Consider the following 22835-nt stretch of genomic DNA (forward strand, 5'->3'; position numbering starts at 1 on the left):
ATAAGAATCTAAACAGCTAATTATAATTTGGCATGAATTAGAAAAAGAAAAGGGTAATAATTTAATTAAAGAGCAGATGATTCGGTGTGGTGTAGTTGCTGAGACGTTAAAAGAAAGAAATAAACCCAAACTCATATTTTTTTTTTTCTTTAAAAAAATTTGTGTGTTTTGTTTGTTTTACAGTTTGAGATTAGTTTGGAGTTTTTGTGCATAGTTTCTCGGCAACCAACTTCTCCTCAAGGCAAGGCAAATGAGGCATCATCGAGAAATGACGTCTTCTTCTTCCTCTTCTTCCTCCTTTTGCACTCTCTCCTTCCCATTTCTCTTGTTTTCTTCCTATTCTTTGTAGCCCCCTATCCTCCTCCTTCCTTCTTCCGTTAATTAATACTAAATGTCGTCGTCTTTGAAGTTGAAGAAAAGAGATTATGGCGCTGAACCCGACAAGACAAAGCTTGTCATTGCCGGAATCCGCCACCAGTTACTGCTTCTCTTTCGCCGCCGTCACCGTCTCTTTCCGCTGGTCTCTGCCGTCTCCGGCTGTCTCCTCCTCTTCCTCTTCTCATTCTCCATCCTTTCTCCTCCCCCCTTGATACATCTTGAACCCAATCTACATCCAAACGCTCCATTTCGTGTACCCGTACGTAAAATTATAAATCATCCATTATATTACATTATACGTACGTAACGTCTCTCCACATTTCATGACCTCATTTATTCAATGATCACGTACCTAGCTACTGTGTGTGTGTGTCTCAGGAAAATGGCGGAAGGACGGATCGCAAGTTATGGAGCTCGAGATTGTCTAACCTCTACTCTGCCTGCAGCAATGCCACTGACTCCTTTCAAGGTACGTACGTACGTGTACCCTTAAAGATTTGCGTGATAAAAAAAAAAAAAAAAAAAAAAAAAAAAAAAAAAAAAAAACCTACAGATATTAATTACATGATATATAGAAGAAGGACTCCTCTTTGTATCAACTCATTTGGTTTGGTAATTAATCGAAACGGTGGCAGTCACGGAAAAGAGAACGCAAACCAATCGGTATTTACTGATCGCTACAAGCGGAGGGTTAAACCAGCAGCGGACAGGGGTGAGTTCCTTAATTGTGAACCTATATATATAATGATCCTAGCAAGTGTTATATATTGAGTGAGGGCCGTTTCTAATTCTGAAGCGCTTTTTCTACTGTGTAGATAATAGATGCTGTAGTTGCGGCTTACATTCTAAACGCCACTCTTGTGGTCCCTAAACTTGACCAGAAATCATACTGGAAGGACACCAGGTGCTGCCCTGTCTCACTCTGGTTCCCATTTTGATATTGTTTAGTTTGTTAGTTCTATATAACACAGCTTTTGTGGTACGTGCAGCAACTTTGAGGAGATATTTGACATTGATTGGTTCATTTCGCATCTCTCCAAAGACGTGAAAATCATCAAGGAGCTTCCTAAAGAAGAGCAGTCAAGAATATCCAGCAGCCTACAGTCCATCCGTGTCCCGAGGAAGTGCACACCCTCTTGCTACCTGCAGCGCGTTCTGCCTATACTCAATAAGAAACATGTCAGTTACTTATCCTCCAAACTAAGTTCGTTCATGATATACATACAAGTGTATGCTCATCTGCTGCAATATATGCAATCTCGTGTTGCAGGTTGTACAACTCTCCAAATTCGATTACAGGTTGTCCAACGCTCTCGATACAGAGCTCCAGAAGCTGAGGTGTAGAGTGAACTACCATGCGGTGAGATATACAGAGTCTATCAACAGGATGGGCCAATTGTTGGTTGACCGGATGAGAAACAAAGCCAAGCATTTCGTTGCCCTTCATCTCAGGTTCGAACCTGATATGTTGGCCTTCTCCGGATGCTATTATGGCGGAGGTCAGAAAGAGAGACTCGAACTCGGAGCTATGAGACGAAGGTGGAAAACGTTACATGTGAGAATATCTATCTATGCTTAGTTTATCAACATCAAGCCTTCTTAACTCTTATTAACTCCCTTGGACTTGTTGCAATGTGCAGACGGCAAACCCTGACAAAGAACGGCGGCATGGGAGATGTCCCCTGACGCCAGAGGAGATTGGTCTGATGCTCAGAGGCTTAGGTTTTGGGAAAGAGGTTCACTTGTATGTTGCATCAGGCAAAGTATACGGAGGGGAGGATACACTGGCACCATTAAGAGCTCTCTTTCCAAATATCCATACAAAAGAGACATTGACCTCCAAGAAAGAACTGGCTCCCTTTGCCAACTTCTCATCACGGATGGCTGCTCTTGACTTCATCGTCTGTGATGAGAGCGATGCATTTGTCACCAACAACAATGGTAACATGGCTAGAATCTTAGCTGGACGAAGGTATAACTGTGTCGCTTAATATCACTTCTCCGCTGGTCTCTTCTCTAATGCACATATCTGTGTATGTCTGCAGGAGATACTTGGGACACAAAGTAACCATTCGTCCAAATGCGAAGAAACTGGACGAAGTCTTCACAAACAGAAACAACATGACATGGGATGATTTCTCATCCAAGGTCCGAAGATACCAGAAGGGTTTCATGGGTGAGCCAGATGAAATGAAACCAGGAGCGGGCGAGTTCCACGAGAACCCAGCCTCCTGCATTTGTCGAACCTCTGAAGCAAGAAGAGTAAAAGAAAAAGCAAAACATGATCTAAATGAAGAAGAACATGACTCGTCAGAGTACTCAGACATTGGCAATGTTCCCATAGCAAGTGCCAGTAGAAGCGATTTGGAGAGTTGGTAAAGTGATCTTCTGATCAGACTAATTTCTTCTCAGCAAGTGTCAGCATCGTTTCCAGATAGAGAAATTCTTTTTTATCTGTATAAAAATTGTAATGTCACAAAGTTGCAAGGTTACAGATAGAAAGAATGGTGTACATATTGTTATTAATAGACCTTCTGTACATACACATATCCCTTTCTTTAGCTTTCTTGTTTAAGACTTATAATAGAATCTTGAGATTATGCATTCCTGTTGTTGGTTCTTCCTCTCAGTTAATAAACAAGTCTGTTCTGTTCTGTTACACATCATACAAAGGGGAATGGAGTAAGTCTTAGTCAGGTCCAAATGTGATGGTCGCATGGATCACAACCTTCCTGAGCAATGTCGGTGATCTGAACGCCGGCGTCATAGGTCTTCCCAGCTTCCCAGTTGGGAGGAAGAACCCTCTGCGACCAGACCATTTTGCCGTCGTAGCCTGCCGTCACCACGAACTTGAACTGCAGAGCTCCGGTGGGGACTTTGTCAGTAACCCACACAGCTCCGTGGCTTCTGGTCATGTAACTCCAATGTGACGAACCCACTTGAGCAATGTCGATGGCTACCACTTCGGTTTGGCCTCCTTGGTACAATAGCTTTATGGCCAAGTAGTTAGGCTTTTTGCTAGATTCTTCAACTCTCACGCTCATCTTCTTGTTCCCGTATTCGCAAGGAACTCTGTTTCAATATTTTGTCAGTTCTTCTTCTTATTAGTCGATACATATATACTAGTTAAAAGTGAAACAAGTAAAATGAAATGAGAATGGTGAGAGGAATCGAACCTCTGGTACTCAATGTCGAGAATGCCCTGTTTGAGGAGATCAGTGTCGGCGCCAACAACGGGCTTAGCCATTGCCCTGAAGGCCCTGCTGCTGAGGACAAGATCGGTTTGGTTGCTCTTGTTGAGGTCAGTGACCATCACGGTGGTTCCTTTGCTGCTGCAAAGAGTGGTGTTCTTGCATCTGACCTGGAAGCAAGCTCCGCAGCCGGCGCCGTCTTTGTAGATGGAAGGCATTGCCGCCGCAATGTGACCGGCGAAGAAACCCGTAGCCATAGAGCCATAGGCACAAGCTCCGGCTGAATTAAACCCATAAATACATACAACCAGTATAAAAGATGAGAAAAGAAACCACAAGAAAAAAAAAGTAATATAAATGAAAAGAGATGGGAAAGTTACAAGAGAGAGCAGAGGCAGAGGAGAAATAAGATGCCTTAGAGTGGTGAAGACATCGGTCGCAGGCGTTTGCAGATGAGGAGAAGAGGAAGACGACTGCGAGGAAGAGGAAGAAGAGAATGGCGCCTCCCATTTTTTTTTATTTTTTTTTTTGCTTATTTTTGTGTTGAGAGATTTTGAAGAAACAAATAATCCAATGAGGTATGAGCTTTTTTTTTACTTAGAGAGTTAATAATACTTAAATACGATGAGTTTGGGAAATATCCTTATTAATTTTGATGGGAACAGCGTGAATTTATACTATGGGTGCCAGCTCACTATATCAACAACACACGTCACGTCGTCATAGATAGAAGCAGCTTGCACAAGTACGCGTGTTGACATATTAATTAATCTTTGATTGGGTTGAGTTTGGCTGGTGACTAGTTTAGCGAGTGAGTGTGTAAATTAGTAATAAACTATATCCTTCCAATTCCAAATAATAGTACAAAAAAAAAAAGGTAGGTGTGAGGGTCCCTAGGGTTTACCACATTACCCAGCAATAGTCCAATAAGGTGCTGGGCGGTGGATGACGTGGCATTGCACCGACTCTCTCCATCACATTCATATTCACAGCTGTGCATCCCTCCTCGGGCCTTGTTCTTGTAGTTGTCGGTCGGTCTCCTGTTTTTCTTTCTTCTTCTTTTAAATCACCCATGTTTATCCACACAGTCAAATCTACGAATACTTTGGCCACTTATTATGTATCTCTCTTTTTGGTAACAAAAATATGTTTATTATAGCTTAGCTAGTTTCGAAATTAATCAATTAAAGGAATAGTACATACTTCAGCTGCTTACCGTCAAGACACAGACAACCGTACTTAAATGAAGAGACTCCCCCCCCCCCCCCCCCCTGCATTGCATTTCTATTGTATTAGGCGTAGAACATTATACATGTCAATAGTTTGTTTGTTACAATTTTGATGATTTCATTTTCAGTCAATCAAAAATATTCATTATTCAACAGATTAGTAACCAAGAAACGTCCATGTGAGAACGACTCTGTCACATCGACGGCATTGATTACTACATACATGTGAATATATCTTCATATACTCCTATCTTTTTCTATTCCATTGTCGAGGCTATATACAAAATTTAAGATTATTTATGACTTGTTTTTTTTTTTTTCGTTTCTTTCTTGAGACAAATAGATTATTATTTGTCTAAGATTTCTCTATACCAACTGCTGATTCTTTTTTAACGATGTACAATATCAAATTCAAAATCCTAACGGGTACAATAATACAGTATCTACCATAAATCGTACAATACCCAAACGTAGCCCTCTTCTTATTATATTATGCTCGTTGTTTATGTAAAGCCCATCGTCTGATTCGGCCTATTTTCTAAATAGTGCCAAACTGTGTAAACTCTGCTTTTGCTCTCTTTATTGGATAACGTGGGCCGTCCACACCGACCATCCATTGGTCGGCGCAACGCAGTGTATTCGGACATGTACGATGTTCTATATTTTACTACTTTCCCAAGAAAAAAGAAAAAAAATACCCAAACCCTTGTTCCGATCAAAGTTGGACCTTAAAATATAGACTTGTTAAGTACAATTTGCCGGCAACACCTTGGTTAAAGGCGAACCTAGTGTTAATTACTACAAATAAACTTGTAGTAATAATTTTATAAACAGAAAATAAAAGCTAGAGCTACTATAAATACAGTGTTGCAGGGCAATGTGTAACTCATCAGTTCTCAAAGCTAGCAAAGCAAAGTCCCGTTGGCAATTAAAAGTGAGTGTTGAATACTTGTTTGCGTTTTCCTAAAAGATGGCGGATCATCCTCGTTCTAGTGAGCAGCAAGAAGCTGATGCTGCAGCTTCCAAAGGCTGTGGGATGTTTGACTTTCTCAAGAAGAAACCCGAAGATGCACATTCTTCCGAGAATGCCGGTGTGATCAAGGAAGAGGAGAAGCCTTCTCTCGCTGAAAGACTCCACCGTTCCGACACCTCTGTAAGCTTGATTGTATATATACACATTAATGAATTAGCTGCATGAGAAATGTTAGTAACACTTGTTGAGGGAGGATGTGATATGTATGCAGTCAAGTGATGAGGAAGCAGGTGAAAATGGGGGAAAGAAAGAGAAGAAGAAGAAGAATAAAGAAGCTGCAGATCAATGTGAAACAGAGGAGAAGAAAGGCATCATGGAGAAGATCAAGGAGAAGCTTCCTGCGGGTATAGGTCATCCTGACCAAGCCAAGCCTGAACATGAGGATGGGAAGGAGAAAGGGTTTATGGAGAAGGTGAAGGATAAGCTTCCCGGAGGTGACCATGGGAAGCCTGAACTTGAACCTCGTCATGACAATGGCAAGGAGAAAGGATTTATGGAAAAGATCAAAGAGAAGCTTCCTGGTCATAAAAATGATGAGAAAAAGAAGGAAACCTAGTCGTTATAAATTTATAATATCCTTTCTTTGTTTTTTACTTTGGCTTTGACCACTTGCTTTTTCATCTTCTTGTATTGTCTACCTCATCGTGTTAGTGAAATGCCAGCTTTCTATTTGCAAACTCTTGAATCTTGAAGAAGTCATATTAGAACAACATGGGAATATTGAAACACTCAAATATTTATTTGAAAACCATTTTGTTCATCTCGTAATGAAAAGAAAGAAATAACGGCATGCTAACAAAGTAGAGTTGCGTGGCTACTACAGGCTACAGCTTATTATTATTTTTAGGTTTCGTTTTTTACATTTTTTTTTTTTTTTTTTTTTGGTTGTTGTTCATGCCGGTCATGCTTAATTCATGAGCAAGCAGGCATTGTTGGGTGTTGGTAAAGTAATTGGGCTGGAGAAATAAGGGCCCAAAAACGGCCCGTTTGATAGGTATCACAGAAAACGGGAAAGAAAAGTCAAAGGGAAGGAGGAGGGTAGTAGACACGGAGAGAGTCTGAGTCTTTTTGAGTATGAAAGTGAAGAAAAAGAGAGAGACGTCTCTCACGGGAAGAAGACAGTCTGTGACTTTTGTGAGTTTCCAGCTGTTGGGTGATAGATGATAGATCAGGTTACCTCATTGCATTTGCTTAAAACACCAAGTAAAGTAATCACTTATGTTCAAAGTAATTGGAGTTACCAATCCAAACCTCAATAATTTTTTACGGTCAACAACGCCAATCACCACACAACACGCATAAGAAGTCGGAGGACAATTTTTTGGTTTTTGACATCTATTTTTATGAAGTTGACCTTTGAAATTTTGTGCCAAATGAAACATAATACAGATGCTGTATTAATGTAATGTATAAATTTAATTTATAGGCGCCAACCCCAATCCAACTCGGCACAATCTTTATTCCGCACATTTACGCGCTTAATTAATTAGCTACCTCTTTATTTTTAAGTTTTGTCTGTTTCTCCGATCATCAACTCTTCTTCTTAATTATTGTAAGATAAGAAAAAGTCTTACTTTGCGAACTATTAAAACGACCGATCCCTTTCTAATTCAAGCATAATAATATATAATATGCATACTAATATACAATAAACTGTTTCATCACATTTTCCTACGCGTTCAATTCAATCACCCCCTAATGGTAATGGACTAAATAATTGCAATGGGAATGGGCTTGGCTTGCTTGATATAAATACTAATTAAGTAGTAGGTGGGGCCTTACATTACAGGTTGAATAAAACACGGAATTAGCTGATTGGAAAAGCTAGCTTCCCCATCCCATGTTGGGTCTTTAAATACGTCACCGAGTCATTTGTTCGGTTACTACAAACTTTTAAGCTTTCTCTTCCAAGCTTGTTCTTCTTCCTCATCATCAAAATTCAAGATATATAGCGCTACAGATAGAGAGAGAGAGAGTATGGGGTGGTGGCTAAACGGCGGCGTCTGGACTATGCTGATGACAATGACCATCATTTCTTTTGTTCATGCTGAAGATCCCTACCGTTTTTTCGACTGGAGGGTCACTTACGGCAACATTTCTCCACTTGGCATTCCTCTTAAGGTACATTTTTTTGTTTCTTTCCAAGATCAACAAAATCTATATATGGCATCTTTGTCTTTTTTGTTTGATGTGATCGATCCTGCTTTAATTATATATATTTATTACACGACGCAGGGGATCTTGATCAATGGACAATATCCAGGACCCGATATTTACTCAGTCACCAATGACAATTTGATCATCAATGTTCACAACGAGCTCGACGAACCCTTTCTCTTATCTTGGTACCATCTATTCCCCCTTCTTAATTACCATCATTCTCTTAGCATTCTATTCCAATATGTGTATTTTGGAAAAAGCACTAAATGTTATATTTAGTGAAATATTGGAGTAATTTAGTAACTGGTACGAGGGAGCCAATTTGCATGCACTTGTAGTGTCGTTTCTTCACAATCTTTCTTGTTTAGTTAGGTATTACTGGTGGACACGTCAAGTTTTCATGTTAATTATAATAATATCAATGAATTAATAAAAATACAAAAAATGGTAAATACTAATGAAGGAACGGAGTGCAAATGAGGAAGAATTCTTACCAAGATGGAGTGTATGGGACGACTTGTCCAATCCCACCGGGCAAAAACTACACTTATGCAATCCAAGTCAAAGACCAGATTGGTAGTTTCTTCTACTTTCCTTCCCTCGCCGTTCACAAAGCTGTCGGTGGTTTTGGCGGTTTCCGTATTCTCAGTCGCCCTCGCATCCCCGTCCCTTTCCCTGAACCTGCTGGAGATTTCACTTTCCTAATCAGTGATTGGTTTGAGCGTGACCACAAGGTACTTTCATTAATTAATTGATTAACTAATTCTATATATATGTTCGATTAGGACCATAACTAAATTAATGCACATTCAGACTTTGAAAGCACTTTTGGATAGAGGACACAAGCTACCTTTGCCTCAAGGGGTTTTGATCAATGGCCAAGGAGTCATTTTTTCTTCTTCTCTCACCGTCCACAAAGGTTTATCTTAATAAAATCCTAAGTTATTTAATACGTACTTTGGACAAGAAGAAAAGCATTATCTCATTTATATATATATATTTGTTTGTGGGTGGAACAATAATTAATTAGGTAAAACATACAGATTCAGAATATCGAACGTAGGGCTTCAAAACACTCTGAATTTTAGAATACATGGTCATCAAATGAAGCTCGTCGAGGTTGAGGGAACCCATACAGTCCAGTCCATGTATACCTCACTCGACATTCACGTTGGACAGTCTTACTCCGTCTTGGTCACCATGGACCAACCTGACCAAGACTATGACATTGTCGTCTCCACAAAATTTGCCGCCAAAAAACTTTTGGTCTCATCCACTATCCACTACTCCAACTCAAGACATAATTACAAAACATCTCCTTCTGTCCACGTTGAACCACCACCACCTGCCGATGAACTAGATTGGTCTATCAAACAAGCCCGGTCCATTAGGACAAATCTAACTGCGTCTGGGCCAAGGCCTAACCCTCAAGGCTCGTATCACTATGGTCGAATCAAAATCTCTAGGACTTTAATATTGGAAAGCTCAGCGGCACTTGTGCATAAGAAGCAACGCTACGCCATAAACGGAGTGTCGTTTGTAGCTGCAGATACTCCGCTTAAGCTTGCAGATTACTTTAAGATCAAAGGCGTATTTAAAGTGGGGAGCATCCCTGACAAGCCGAGGAGAGGGGTAGGGATGAGAATGGACACGTCAGTGATGGGAGCAAACCACAGGGATTTCCTTGAAATCATATTTCAAAACCGCGAGAAGGTCGTCCAAAGTTACCACCTCGATGGATACAGCTTCTGGGTTGTCGGGTGAGAACGATAGCTAAACCACCCTCTAATTTTAATAGTAATAATTAATGTTGTATTGCATATCTCTGATGTTAGTGAGTTTAATTATATTTGTCCACAGGATGGATAGAGGAACATGGTCAAAAGCAAGCAGGCGAGAGTATAATTTGAGGGATGCTGTTTCTCGCTCTACTACTCAGGTACAAAATCTTACTTACTCCATATATTTCTACATTTCCGAAAGAAAAATATAAAGAGCTAGCTAGCTCTAATTAATGTCTTGTAACTAAAATTGAAAATGAAAGGAATGGATTTTTGGTTGATGTAGGTATATCCAGAATCTTGGACAACCGTATATGTGGCACTGGACAATGTGGGGATGTGGAACTTTAGGAGTGAATATTGGGCGAGGCAATACTTAGGACAACAATTCTACCTCCGAGTTTATTCTCCAGCTCATTCTCTAAGAGATGAATACCTTTTGCCTAAGAATGCTTTGTTGTGTGGCCGAGCCTCCAATAAACAACACACGCCCATAATCACTCCTTGAAATCGTATGGGCATGACTGTATGATGATCATACCAATATATCGTGAATGGATCGGATTATTTAGAGATATATTCTATTATACTAATATATTTAGTTCTTTATTCTTTTATTTCATAAATTTTAATGTACACCCAAATTTGATGAAAATTTATAATGGATACAAAAGTCGACTGTCTAGAATTTCGGTGTTTATTTTATTAAAGAGGCAAAAATATAGTATATAGCTTTTCTAAATTTTTGGTGTTTTGAGACAATATGTGGAGTTTGATACAAATTATGGTTTAACATTTGTAGGAAAATACTATATTTTGGTAAATAATTGTAGGAAAATGCAATGTTTTCATATGAATCAACCAGGTAATTTTACCATATACTATCAGTTAAATAGAAAACAAACTTATAGTAAAAATTTAAAATAGTAGTAATAATGATTCGTGCACCAGGTAAGAAGACGTGAAATCCTAGTTTTTTATTGGTAAAGAAAGAAAAAATGTTGAAATGGTAAAAAAAAGGTATGCAATGCAATTATAACGAAAAAAAAAAAAAAAAAAAAAAAAAAAAAAAAAAAAAACTACAAGGGCTGTCAATGAAATGGAATGGGGGATTACGAAGAGAAAAAAAAACATTTATAGTAATTGGGAGAGTGAATCAGCGAAGGAAGGAATTGGGATGAATGAAGAGAATAAAAGAAAGTCAACTTAAGCGATGCATGTGAATCAACAAACACCACTCGTCTAGTGATCAGTGACATTAATAATAGTTGTAGACTTGTAGTCGTAGTAATTAGATTATGAACCAAAAACATTTAATTATTATTATTAACGATTTGAATAAGAGTAAAAATATTTTTCTAAAAACGGGTTTATAAAAGATTCGTTGGGTGAAATACTGAATGAATGGAATATTTAGTGAGGCGCAGCAAACGCAATGCATACCGTAAGATGTGTTAACTTTAATGACGCGAGCGAGAGAATAGTACACTTATATGTACAGTATAGATCAACAAAACCAATAAGTAAAGGGCACGTGGCGGGGAAGGTCACGAGGTAAGAGAAGAAGATATGGTGTGTGTGTAAAACGTAGTTCATGCCATTGCCAGGCCGAGGCCGGTACGAGAGAGAGAGAGAGAGAGTCTGTCTGATCCGACAAGGAATGCTTCTAGTCCACACAATGTCAGTCTTCTTTTTTTTTTTTCTTAAAAAAAAAAATTTAATTATCTCGACCCCCGCTGCTTAGAGATTCTCACACACACTCTGCGTCACTTATTAAAAAAATCCATATAAAGAAATGATATAGGGATGGTTGGATCTCACCGTTAAGTCAGTCTTTTACACGTCTACTAACTCTAGTGTACTACTGTTCCCAAACCAAAACACTGTGATGACCGTGACTTTTATCTATCCATACCCTAACGGCGCAGCAGACGCCGTGAGTGGGGACGACAAAGAGAGAGAGAGAGAGAGTTGTGTGACTACCTTACCTTGTGAGAGAAGAGAGAGAGAAAGAGAGAGAGAAAGGAGTCATTTTTTTAATTAGTAAGCTCTCTCTCTCTCTCTCTTTGTGAATAGGTAGGTGGTAAGCTCTGCTCTGCTCACTGCTTTACTATTTTTTTTTTTAATTATCAAAACCAAAGCAATCATCATCACATCCACTTCCTACCTTCCTTCCTTACTTTTTCTTCTTTGCCCCAAACAAACAAATGTTGTGGGATTCTTTGAGCCGTTAAGATTTAGATCTCGAAAGAAGAAGAATGGGGAGTCTATCTTCTTCTGAGGAAGACGACGACGGCTCTTCTTCCGAGAGATGCGGTAGCTACAGTCCCAGCGCCGACATTAGCGAGTCCGAGACATGCAGCAACGCCGACGCTCCCTCCTCCATTGCCTCTTCTCCCCACGCCTCACGAGGTTTTTACTTCCCCGCCCCTGTTATGCTTCCTGTCATCGGCGGCAAAGATGTCCTCTGGGATGACAACAAACCCGACTCCACCCACCATTTCTCCGGTAACCTACCGAACGATACTCTTTTTTTTTTTTTTTTTTTTTTTTTTTTTTTTTTATATTTACACAATTTTCCTATTTGGGGATTTCCTCTTTGATTTTTGCAGAAATTGAGATGATGAAAGAGAGATTTGCCAAGCTACTTCTCGGTGAAGACATGTCTGGTGGCGGTAAAGGGGTTTCTACGGCTCTTGCTATCTCCAACGCCATCACCAACCTCTCTGGTTTGTTTATTATATCAATCTTCTCTCCATTGTGTGTTGCTTGCTAGCCTAGGTGCTCTCGTTTGTTTTCCTTCAGTATTATTAAGTAAGGCTCTTGATTGGATTTTCACTACAGCTACTGTTTTTGGCGAGCTCTGGAGGCTTGAGCCCCTTCCTCTTCCCAAGAAGGCCATGTGGCGCAGAGAACTCGACTGGCTCCTCTGCGTTAGCGATTCCATCGTTGAGCTCATTCCTTCCATCCAGCACTTCCCTGGGGGCGGCACCTATGAGATCATGGAGACTCGCCCCCGCTCTGATCTCTACGCCAATCTCCCTGCTCTCAAGAAGCTCGACGCCATGTTGATCGATATGCTTGACTCTTTCTCCCACACCGACTTCTCCTATACCGATCGCGGTATTGTTCTTGGAGACTGTGACTACGACTCTCCTGCTTCCTCCTCTGGCCGCCCTTCCGTTCGGCAGGAGGACAAGTGGTGGCTCCCTTGCCCCAAGGTTCCCCCTCACGGCTTGTCACTAGACACTAGGAAGAAACTTCAGCAGTGCCGCGACTTTGCTAACCAGATTCTCAAGGCTGCTTTGGCTATTAACAGCGGTGTGCTCGCCGAAATGGAGATACCTCTCCCTTACTTGGACTCACTCCCCAAGGTATGCTGCTGCTCAATCAAAGCTTCTTTACCTTTGTTATTGCCGCCGCTGGCTTTTTCATTGAGGATCTAATTATTATTCTTTCTTTGCAGAGCGGGAAAGAATGCCTTGGAGAGATCATCTACCACTACTTAACTGCAAACAAGTTCTCACCCGAGTGTCTCCTAGACTGTCTTGATCTGTCATCGGAGCATCAGACCCTCGAAATCGCCAACCGGATTGAGGCGGCTGTCCACGTTTGGAGACAGAAGAGTGGGAGGAAGCACAAGAAGCAGGCAAAGCTAAAGCTGTCCTCATGGGGTGGCAAGGTTAAAGGCCTTGTAAATGACACCGAAAGAAATGATTTCCTTGTGCAGAGAGCCGAGACCCTCTTGCAGAGTCTGAGGATCCGTTTCCCTGGTCTTCCCCAGACAACGCTGGACATGAACAAGATTCAGTATAACAAGGTATAATAATATTATAGGAGGAGGGGAGTGTGGTTTGCTGGTTGCAGCATGAAACGATGCTCAAACAAGATTTTTTTTGTTTCATTGCAGGATGTAGGGCAATCAATTCTGGAGAGTTACTCGAGGGTGTTGGAGAGCATGGCCTTCAACATCACGGCCAGAATAGAGGATGTGCTTTATGTTGATGATGCCACGAGAAGATCCATATCGGCCACGGAAGCACCGCAGTCACTATTCAGCAATGCACAGAAAGGGTTCTCTGTGCAAAGCTCACCCTACGGATCCCCATTTGCAACGCCATCCCTGAGTGTAGCATCTGGGAGCCCGAGGAGAGCACCGCCGCTGTACACAGTGAAGAGGAATGGGACGAGAGAGAAGGGAGTGTTGGGGGAAACAGAGAAAGCATGGTCGTATGCAGGGAATTTGAGTTCAAGAAGAGTAACGGGAGTGACGCCGGAAAGAGATTAAGGTTTGGAAATAGAAGAAGAAGAAGAATGTAAATCGATGGATGATGGTTGTAGAATGTAGTTGTTTTGTCTAGCAGACTACGAGGAAGAGTATGGGGTTAATAGGCAACAACAATGTTGATCTTTTCTTTATAATGTGGAGTATAATAATTAATGCATGGAGGAATGTTGTGAACACTTAACAGAAGAGAGGAAACACACTAGTAAAGTAGTAAGACTGATTCTGGTCAAGTCCTAGAGAAGAACTTGATGCGCATCACATATGTCTCTCATCATAAATCATATATGTTCATTGTAGAAACAAACTCTCCTACATACAATAACTCTACAGTTAATTTGCATAGGATAGGAGGATTAGAGTTGTTGATGTTCCAATATTTTACTTATTAATTTTTGTTTCTAAATAAAAAAAGGGCTGGAAAGGGTATTTTACACTTTTCTTATTTTTTCCTTTTTTTTTTTTTGGTTCTTTTCTAATAAGACGCAGTCAAACATAAATAAATAAATAAGCAGAGGGAAGAAGAAGAAGCGTAGAATAGACAGTGATGGAGCAGAGCAGCGGGAGACTGAATCCTAAAGAGGCCAACGTCCTGGCGACGCCTTCGGGTCTTGTCGGGAGCATCGTGGAGAAAGGTATATCGGAGACTACGCCTCCAAATAAGCCGCTTCCCCCGAGACCCTCCCTTCTTTCCTTCCCCGTCGCTCGTCATCGTTCTCACGGACCCGTAAGCCTAATCCAAATCCACTCTTACTCTAGGGCTTTTCTCAGTTTCCCATCTTCTTCACTTTGCTTTGCCTTCTTCTAGATTTTTTTTTATTAGGATTTATTTTCTTCTACTGTTTAATTTACTACTTATTAGACTCCCACCAACTTTGTTTACCCTAATCCCTGACCAATTGGCTTTTTTTTCTAAAAATTCAGCTTTTTGTTTCAATCTCATTAGATTTTTTTTTTGTAGCATTGGGCTCCTGTGGGGAGCTTAACACAACCTGATGACGATGAGGAAGAAGAAGAAGAAGAAGAAGAACGTTTCATGAATGCAGACTCCTTTTCTGCTTTTGCTAAACCGCTTCAAAGAAAGGAGAAGAAACACATGGAGCTCAGTAGGTGGAAAGATATGGTCTCTGGGGATGATCCTGCATCCACATCTCGCCCTACGTATTCTAGGAATGTTAAGATCCTTGAGACCAAGTCACTCTCTCTTGCTCCCCCCGACGACTTGGCCACTAACACTTTACTGGCTAAACCTGCTCAGAGAGACTTTGTTACTCAGAAACCACCCTCTGTTGACGAAAGGGCTTCGTTCGGCGCTTCTCCTCCCTTATCTGTTTCGAATGGACGACTTGGGACTAGACAGGCGTCTTCATCTCTTGAGAGTGATATTGATGTCGAGAACCAAGCAAGGTTGCAGACTATGTCACCCGACGAGATTGCAGAAGCACAGGCTGAGTTATTGGACAAGATGGATCCTGCATTACTCAGCATTTTGAAGAAACGAGGTGAGGATAAACTGAAGAAGCGAAAGCATTCACTGCCTGCCGAAGAGGCAACAAAGAATTCAAGAACTGAGGGTCGCTTTGTTCACTCACGACAGGGCCAGGCTGTTACTCCATCTACCTCTGTAGTTATGCCAATACCAAATGAAAAAGGTGTGGTGCAAAAGTCCGCGTTACCCCAAGGATTCTTGTGGGATACATGGACTGAGAGGGTTGAGGCTGCCAGGGACTTGAGATTTTCTTTTGACGGTTCTGTTGTTGAGGATGATGTTGTCTCAGCAGCTGAAACTGGTGAGTAGCACGATTCAACTGAAACTCATCACAATCTTAGGGTGCTTACACGTTGAATGTACAGGTGGAAAGTTGTCTGGGGTTGGATCTGCACCTGAACGTGACTTCTTGAGAACTGAAGGGCACCCTGGGGCAGCTGGGTACACCATCAAAGAAGCTATTGCTCTTGCACGGAGTGTGGTATGATTGCCACACATTTTAGTTCTGATGATAATGAATGGTTATATTATTTTTTGCCTTTATTTTGACTTAAGCTGAACAAAACCTGTGGGACTTCGGTTTTTTCGTTATTACTGCTCCTTGATTTGTATGCACTATTGATATGTCAGATTCCGGGGCAAAGATGCCTTGCTTTGCAGCTGCTTGCATCTGTACTCGACAAAGCTTTGAATAAACTTTGCCAGAGCAGAATCGGGTTTACAAGGGGGGAAAAAGATAAATCCATTGATTGGGAAGCCATCTGGGCTTATGCCCTTGGACCGGAACCTGAGCTTGTCTTAGCATTGAGGTAATTACCTGATGGGTGTAATGTGAGACTTAATTGTGAAGTTACCACTCATATATCATATATTGTTTGTTCTTATCAATATGAGTTTCTTTTCTTATTCTCTAGGATGGCGCTTGATGACAATCATACCTCTGTTGTTCTAGCATGTGTAAAAGTAATTCAGTGTCTACTAAGCTGTTCTCTTAACGAGAACTTCTTTGATATTTTGGAGGTATAGTTGATTTTTCTCACTACAAAGATGTTATAGTCCTCAAAGAACCTGATTCTATATGTTCAAACTGATAAATTCCATTTCTGTTTCCAGAACATGGGACCACACGGAACGGACATCTTCACGGCGCCGGTGTTTAGGAGTAAGCCAGAAATTGATCTTGGCTTCCTCCGTGGTTGCTACTGGAAGTACAGCGCTAAACCCTCCAATATTGTTCCTTTCCGTGAAGAGATCATGGATGACGGGACAGAAGATACAGAAACTATTCAGAAAGATGTTTTTGTAGCCGGACAAGATGTTGCTGCTGGTCTTGTCAGAATGGATATCCTTCCAAGAATTTATCACCTTCTGGAGGTGAGATCACTATCTGTGCGTAAACTCAGCAAGGAAAACATTCTTGTTGTGTTGCTTACATTTCTAGGATTTTTTTTACAGACAGAACCAACAGCAGCCCTTGAGGACAGCATAATTTCTGTTACTATTGCGATAGCAAGGCATTCTCCAAAATGCACAACTGCAATCTTGAAGTATCCCAAATTTGTGCAAACAGTTGTAAAAAGATTCAAATTGAACAAAAGAATGGACATTCTTCCTTCTCAGATCAATTCTGTCCGCCTCTTAAAGGTAAGAATGGGCTCGTCTTTGATGTTTTTTTGACAGAACCTGATTAGAAAAGTTTGTTAAGCTATCAATCCTCAGAGCTATTATAACCTTCGTTTTCTCTCTCTATTTAATTTCACTTAGGTGTTGGCCCGGTATGATCAAAGTACTTGCATGGAATTTGTGAAGAACGGGACTTTCAACGCCCTCACGTGGCATTTGTTTCAGTTCACCTCCTCTCTTGACTCATGGGTGAAGCTAGGGAAGCAGAACTGCAAGCTTTCATCTACTTTGATGGTTGAACAGCTCCGGTTTTGGAAGGTCTGTATCCATAGTGGCTGTTGCGTATCTCGCTTCCCAGAGCTCTTCCCAGCTCTGTGTCTGTGGTTGACTTGTCCATCATTCGAAAAGCTCAGGGAGACAAATCTCATCAGCGAGTTTACTTCTGTGTCCAAGGAGGCCTACCTGGTCCTTGAGGCTTTTGCCGAGACACTTCCAGATATGTACTCACAAAACCTTCCGCGGAACAAATCTTTGACTTGGGACTGGAGTTATGTTAGCCCTATGATTGATTCAGCACTAAGCTGGGTATCATTGGCCCCTCAACTACTCGATTGGGAGAAAGGAATCGAAAATGTCTCTGCGTCCACTACGTCTCTGTTGTGGTTGTATTCGGGTGTCATGCGTACAATTTCCAAAATCCTTGAAAGAATCTCTGCCCATGGGGAGGAAGAACCTCTACCATGGCTGCCGGAGTTTGTTCCAAAGATTGGCCTTGCCATCATCAAGCACAAGCTTCTTAGTTTTTCCGTCGCAGAAGTAAGTAGATGTAGAGAAGACTCTTCCAGGTGTTCTTCTTTCATGGATTTTTTGTGTTTTCTAAGAGAAAGATCTCAAAATGATGAACTAGCATTAGCTTCTGTGAGTTGTCTTCATGGGTTAACGCGGACTATCGTTTCCATCCAAACTCTGATAGAATCTGCTAGATCTAAGATGAAAACTCCTCATCAAGGATGTACTTCCACTAGAGATGAATTTGTGCTTGCAAAAGGAATACTGGCAGAGTCTCCGGCTGACCTAACATCTGTGTCAAGCTCTTTTAGAGATTCTGTTTCATCAGAATGGCCCATCATGCAATCCATTGAGCTGCATAAACGAGGTGGACTGGCCCCTGGGGTGGGACTTGGTTGGGGAGCTAGCGGTGGTGGGTTTTGGTCAACCAAAGTTCTGTTGGCACAGGCTGATGCCGGTCTTCTGATTTTCTTTCTTAACATCTCTCAGATTGACGCGCATAATGATAAGGGATCTGTTGGCTTGATGGATAATCTGAACTCCACTTTAGCTATGTGCTTGATTGCAGGTCCAAGGGATCATTTACTTGTGGAAAGAGCCTTCGAATATGTCCTTAGACCACATGCTTTAGAACACCTGGCCTGCTGTATCAAGTCAAAGAAGAAAACCATATCGTTTGAATGGGATTGCAGCGAAGAGGATTATCATCGTATGAGCAGTATGCTTGCTTCTCACTTCAGACATAGATGGTTACAGCCAAAAGAAAAATCTAAAGCCGAGAAAGGAGCCAGTGGGGTAAGGAAGGGCACGGTTGGACTGGAGACGATTCATGAGGACGGTGAAATGCCAAATTGTTCGACTGAGGATCAAAAAGTAGACTCCTCGATCACAGAGTGGGCTCACCAGAGAATGCCCCTACCTCCGCACTGGTTTCTCAGCGCCATTTCAGCAGTCCACAGTGGTAAAACCTCAACAGGGCAACCAGAATCCACAGAGTTGCTTGAAGTCGCGAAGTCTGGAGTTTTCTTTCTTGCAGGACTTGAGTCCTCGTCTGGTTTTGGATCGCTTCCGTCTCCTGTTTTGAGTGTGCCATTAGTTTGGAAGTTTCACGCTTTGTCAACCCTGTTGCTTGTTGGAATGGACATCATCAAAGACAAGAACACTAGGAACTTGTACAATTTTCTGCAGGAGCTCTACGGTCAGTATCTTGATGAAGCGAGACTAAACCACCATGACATTGAGCTCTTGATGTTCAAGTCAGACATTCACGAGAACTACTCTACTTTCCTGGAGATGGTCGTGGAGCAGTATGCTGCGGTGTCATATGGTGATGAACAGTTTGGCCGGCAGGTATCGATTTACTTGCATCAATGTGTGGAATCCTCAGTTCGACTTTCAGCATGGACTGTGCTCTCCAATGCCAGTGTTCTTCAGCTTCTGCCAAGTCTAGACAAATGCTTGGGAGAAGCAGATGGTTACCTTGAACCGGTTGAGGTAATTTGCCCCCAAAAAAAGAAAAAAAAAAAAAAAGAGAGGGTATACAGTGTTGAGTAAGGGCATGTTTATGAGTATCATCGACTAAGATAAAATTGGTATTATTGATATTGCAGGAAAACGAAGCAGTCCTTGAGGCGTACCTGAAGTCGTGGACTTGTGGAGCCCTGGACAAAGCAGCGGCGCGGGGATCAGTAGCCTTTACACTCGTTCTGCATCACTTTTCATCTGTAGTATTCGGCAGTGAAGCCAAGGAAAAAGTATCCCTGCGGAATAAGATTGTGAAGTCTCTGGTCAGAGATGTGTCGAGAAAGAGTCATCGTGAGGTAAGTTGAATGAAAACCCCTGGTAGCTATTGTGGTTGTTGTGTGTAGAGCTGAGTACTGAGGATGAAAATAAAACCAATGCATTCAGGGGATGATGCTGAAACTGGTGGGATATAGTAAAGGGGTTGCAGACGCCATGGAAGAAACGAGAGAGAAAGAGAAAAGATGGGAGGTGTTGAAAGAGGCGTGTGAAGGAAACTCCTCCCTCCTATCGGAAGTGGAGAAGCTCAAATCCGCCTTCTGAAAGCCTAGTGGGGATGTCATCAGAGAGAATGAGAGAGGAAAGAAAGAGAGTGTTGTGTTATCGTAACTCTTTCTTGCTATTTTTTTTTGAGCTTAGTGTTGAAGTCCAATTAGCTAGCTTTTTTTGACTCCAACATCTCTGAGTCATGCGACACTAGTACTACTATTATTCACCATCTCCATCAAAAAAAAAGAGTTTTGCTTCTTTTCTTCTTATATGGCTTAAATAATAAAACCAAAGGAATTTTTTTTTAATACTTGTTTGGTAGACATTTATAGTCTCTGTCAATCTCTCACTCCCTCTCTCTCTCTCCAGGATAGAGATAGTTCCGTTTCCATCCAAGGCCATGTTGTTTAGTGCCTCAGCGACACCACTAGTGCCCAGCTTGTGTTTTCTTGCGGCGGAGAAACCCGTCAATCGTCGTCCTATGATGATGAGACTATCAGGCGGAGCAATTGGGTCTTCGAATTTCGATCTGAGGACGTATTGGGGGACTCTGATGAGCGAGATCAACCAGAAGCTCGACGAGGCGATACCGGTCAAGTACCCTGCGGGGATCTACGAGGCGATGAGATACTCGGTGCTCGCACAAGGCGCCAAGCGTGCCCCTCCAGTCATGTGTGTGGCCGCCTGCGAGCTTTTCGGTGGCGATCGCCTCGCCGCTTTCCCAACCGCATGTGCCCTAGAAATGGTCAGATTTCTTTATAGTCACGAAATAGAAATATCAAATATATATGTATGTCAATTGCAGTTTGTTGTGATCTATAAATAGAAATGAATCATCATGATCAGGTCCACGCGGCTTCGTTGATACACGACGACCTCCCCTGTATGGACGATGATCCTGTCCGCCGAGGAAAGCCATCTAACCACACTGTCTACGGTTACGACATCGCCCTTCTCGCCGGCGACGCCCTCTTCCCACTCGCCTTCCAGCAAATTGTCTCCCACACCCCTCCCGACCTTGTTCCCCGCGCCACCATCCTCAGGGTCATCGCTGAGATTGCCCGCACCGTCGGCTCCACTGGTATGACTGCGGGCCAGTTCGTCGACCTTGAAGGTGGCCCTGGCCCCTTTCCTCCTTCTTTCGTTCAGGAGAAGAAATTCGGAGCCATGGCTGAATGCTCCGCCGTTTGCGGAGGCCTCCTCGGCGGTGCCACTGACCATGAGCTTGAGACTCTCCGAAGGTACGGGAGAGCCGTTGGGATGCTCTATCAGGTTGTGGATGATGAGAAGAAGAGCGACGGAGCTATCCAAATGGCCCAAGAGCTCAAGGACAAGGCCAAGAAGGAGCTTCAACTGTTTGACGACGACGACAAGTATAGTGGACAACTTGTTGCTCCTCTCCATACCTTCGTTGACTACGCTGCTCATCGTCATTTTATCCTTCCCTTCTGATTTTATTGGGCCTTATACGGGCCTTTCACCCTTCTTAATGGACTCTTCTCTCTCTCTCTCTCTTTCTGTATGTAGCATTCTTCCATCTCTCTTATTTTCATCCCACTGCTTTATGATATTATAATTACCTTCAGCTTAATTTACATCATTACATGTCATGATGTCATCCACATACTGATACTGTATATATATATAATTACTATCTTTTTAAATTATTGTCTTTACCGAAATTACTTTATTTTAATCAAGTTGAATAAGTAATTCTGTAATTGTCTAAACAAGCTAAAAAAAAAAAAGATTTTATTTTAGACTACGACGTACATGTTCTAAGATAAATTGCGAATGTGACAATTATTAGTATAGTCCTACTAAATTAAGAGACCTAAGCCAAGTCTATCTATATATATGTTTTGCAAAAACTCTTTCCACTATCAATCGTTGGCCATCTTATCCAATATTCATATGTCTACGTCATTTTCTACACTATCTCTCCACGTTTTCTATACTTTGTGTATTTTCTCAATCAGGGAAAAAAAATTGTAGCATCGGTCTCTTTCATTCGGATGGATTAGCAATATCATTACGAGGACCGTCCAAGTCTAATCCGAGTTTGCGTACAAAACGTGTTTATTGGACTAATTAAATGATCAACTTTTATATATTGTGCCAATCTCTTCGTGGGTTATTATATTGCTTATAATTTACTTAAAAAATATAGAAGAAAATGCTTTCGTGATATTTTGTATTTCTCAACTTATCTACCTAATGTTTGTACAAACTAAATCCATATACTTATATTTATATCAACATGCTAAACTAGTGGATTATCATACATTTATACTGTATTATTTTAAAAGTAGGGCGCTTACATATCTTTGTTACTCTTTTGAACGAGCAAGTTTTGTCGGCTTTAGTTGAATTAGCAGTACTTTAGCTGAATTACATCAAGTGATAGTTTTATATATACATATGTTTTGAATTTCAACTAATTAGGTTAGGTTCAAAAAAAAAAAAAACGTGTAGGCTTACAACTATATATGAGACAACACAATCGACACCATCAAAATTTGATGTCTCGACTCAATGAATCTCTATTATGTATATATTTTTCACATTTGTTTAAATTTTCATAAACAGTGAACAGACCGAGGAGTAATAATAACAAGCTAGTAAATACATATATAACGAAATTTGCCTCATGATAACTTGTAACATATTTGAAAAAAGGTTTAAAATATTGGCCGTATCCATTTGCAGGCCAATCCTTGACCTACGGTGTGTGTCACTTGATCATTAGGGTTTATCATCATGGAAAATAAATAAACGTTGTCAAAAATATTCGTATTGTTTGGTGATAATATAAACTTTTCGGTGTGGTGATAATATTATCTAAGTGATCATCTGACATTGCGTTT

General features: G+C 41.3%; 7 protein-coding genes across 8 annotated transcripts; 6 read left to right on the plus strand and 1 right to left on the minus strand.

Annotated features, from left to right (window-relative positions):
• The first annotated feature begins 91 nt into the window (after positions 1 to 91).
• Positions 92 to 2935, plus strand: LOC104716119 (protein ROOT HAIR SPECIFIC 17-like). The gene is made up of 8 exons (XM_010433472.3): positions 92 to 637; positions 757 to 847; positions 1014 to 1090; positions 1194 to 1282; positions 1368 to 1557; positions 1649 to 1933; positions 2019 to 2350; positions 2424 to 2935. The coding sequence occupies exons 1-8, from the start codon at positions 392 to 394 to the stop codon at positions 2755 to 2757; spliced, it is 1644 nt and encodes a 547-aa protein (XP_010431774.1). The 5' UTR covers positions 92 to 391; the 3' UTR covers positions 2758 to 2935.
• LOC104716120 (expansin-like A2) lies at positions 2814 to 4214 on the minus strand. Its single transcript, XM_087468003.1, has 3 exons — positions 3950 to 4214; positions 3555 to 3849; positions 2814 to 3450 (listed from the first exon to the last, which is right to left on the minus strand). Exons 1-3 carry the CDS (start codon positions 4077 to 4079, stop codon positions 3072 to 3074), a joined length of 804 nt encoding a protein of 267 aa, XP_087324129.1. The 5' UTR covers positions 4080 to 4214; the 3' UTR covers positions 2814 to 3071.
• Positions 4215 to 5658: 1444 nt separating this feature from the next.
• Positions 5659 to 6508, plus strand: LOC104716121 (uncharacterized). The gene is made up of 2 exons (XM_010433474.3): positions 5659 to 5951; positions 6043 to 6508. The coding sequence occupies exons 1-2, from the start codon at positions 5769 to 5771 to the stop codon at positions 6385 to 6387; spliced, it is 528 nt and encodes a 175-aa protein (XP_010431776.1). The 5' UTR covers positions 5659 to 5768; the 3' UTR covers positions 6388 to 6508.
• A 1149-nt stretch (positions 6509 to 7657) lies between these two features.
• On the plus strand, positions 7658 to 10460 carry LOC104716122 (L-ascorbate oxidase homolog). 2 transcript variants are annotated; one of them, XM_087468002.1, is made up of 7 exons: positions 7658 to 7952; positions 8067 to 8176; positions 8455 to 8725; positions 8805 to 8910; positions 9035 to 9751; positions 9852 to 9930; positions 10059 to 10460. In XM_087468002.1, exons 5-7 carry the CDS (start codon positions 9096 to 9098, stop codon positions 10278 to 10280), a joined length of 957 nt encoding a protein of 318 aa, XP_087324128.1. In that variant the 5' UTR covers positions 7658 to 7952; positions 8067 to 8176; positions 8455 to 8725; positions 8805 to 8910; positions 9035 to 9095; the 3' UTR covers positions 10281 to 10460. The 2 variants fall into 2 exon arrangements, with proteins under 2 accessions (XP_087324128.1, XP_010431777.2); XM_010433475.3 differs by having other exon boundaries at positions 7701 to 7952; positions 9022 to 9751.
• A 922-nt stretch (positions 10461 to 11382) lies between these two features.
• On the plus strand, positions 11383 to 14236 carry LOC104716123 (rop guanine nucleotide exchange factor 1). The gene is made up of 5 exons (XM_087468001.1): positions 11383 to 12280; positions 12385 to 12501; positions 12617 to 13146; positions 13239 to 13592; positions 13683 to 14236. The coding sequence occupies exons 1-5, from the start codon at positions 12031 to 12033 to the stop codon at positions 14058 to 14060; spliced, it is 1629 nt and encodes a 542-aa protein (XP_087324127.1). The 5' UTR covers positions 11383 to 12030; the 3' UTR covers positions 14061 to 14236.
• A 218-nt stretch (positions 14237 to 14454) lies between these two features.
• LOC104716125 (transcriptional elongation regulator MINIYO) lies at positions 14455 to 20276 on the plus strand. Its single transcript, XM_010433478.3, has 10 exons — positions 14455 to 14784; positions 15019 to 15847; positions 15912 to 16027; positions 16177 to 16355; positions 16461 to 16566; positions 16660 to 16920; positions 17002 to 17190; positions 17311 to 19452; positions 19569 to 19778; positions 19867 to 20276. Exons 1-10 carry the CDS (start codon positions 14605 to 14607, stop codon positions 20020 to 20022), a joined length of 4368 nt encoding a protein of 1455 aa, XP_010431780.1. The 5' UTR covers positions 14455 to 14604; the 3' UTR covers positions 20023 to 20276.
• LOC104716124 (heterodimeric geranylgeranyl pyrophosphate synthase small subunit, chloroplastic) lies at positions 19874 to 21632 on the plus strand. Its single transcript, XM_010433477.3, has 2 exons — positions 19874 to 20713; positions 20815 to 21632. The coding sequence occupies exons 1-2, from the start codon at positions 20369 to 20371 to the stop codon at positions 21418 to 21420; spliced, it is 951 nt and encodes a 316-aa protein (XP_010431779.1). The 5' UTR covers positions 19874 to 20368; the 3' UTR covers positions 21421 to 21632.
• The last annotated feature ends 1203 nt before the right edge of the window (positions 21633 to 22835 follow it).

Source organism: Camelina sativa, chromosome 10, assembly GCF_030686135.1.
Source record: "Camelina sativa cultivar CO46 ecotype springtype chromosome 10, ASM3068613v1".
NCBI classification, from domain to species: Eukaryota; Viridiplantae; Streptophyta; class Magnoliopsida; order Brassicales; family Brassicaceae; genus Camelina; species Camelina sativa.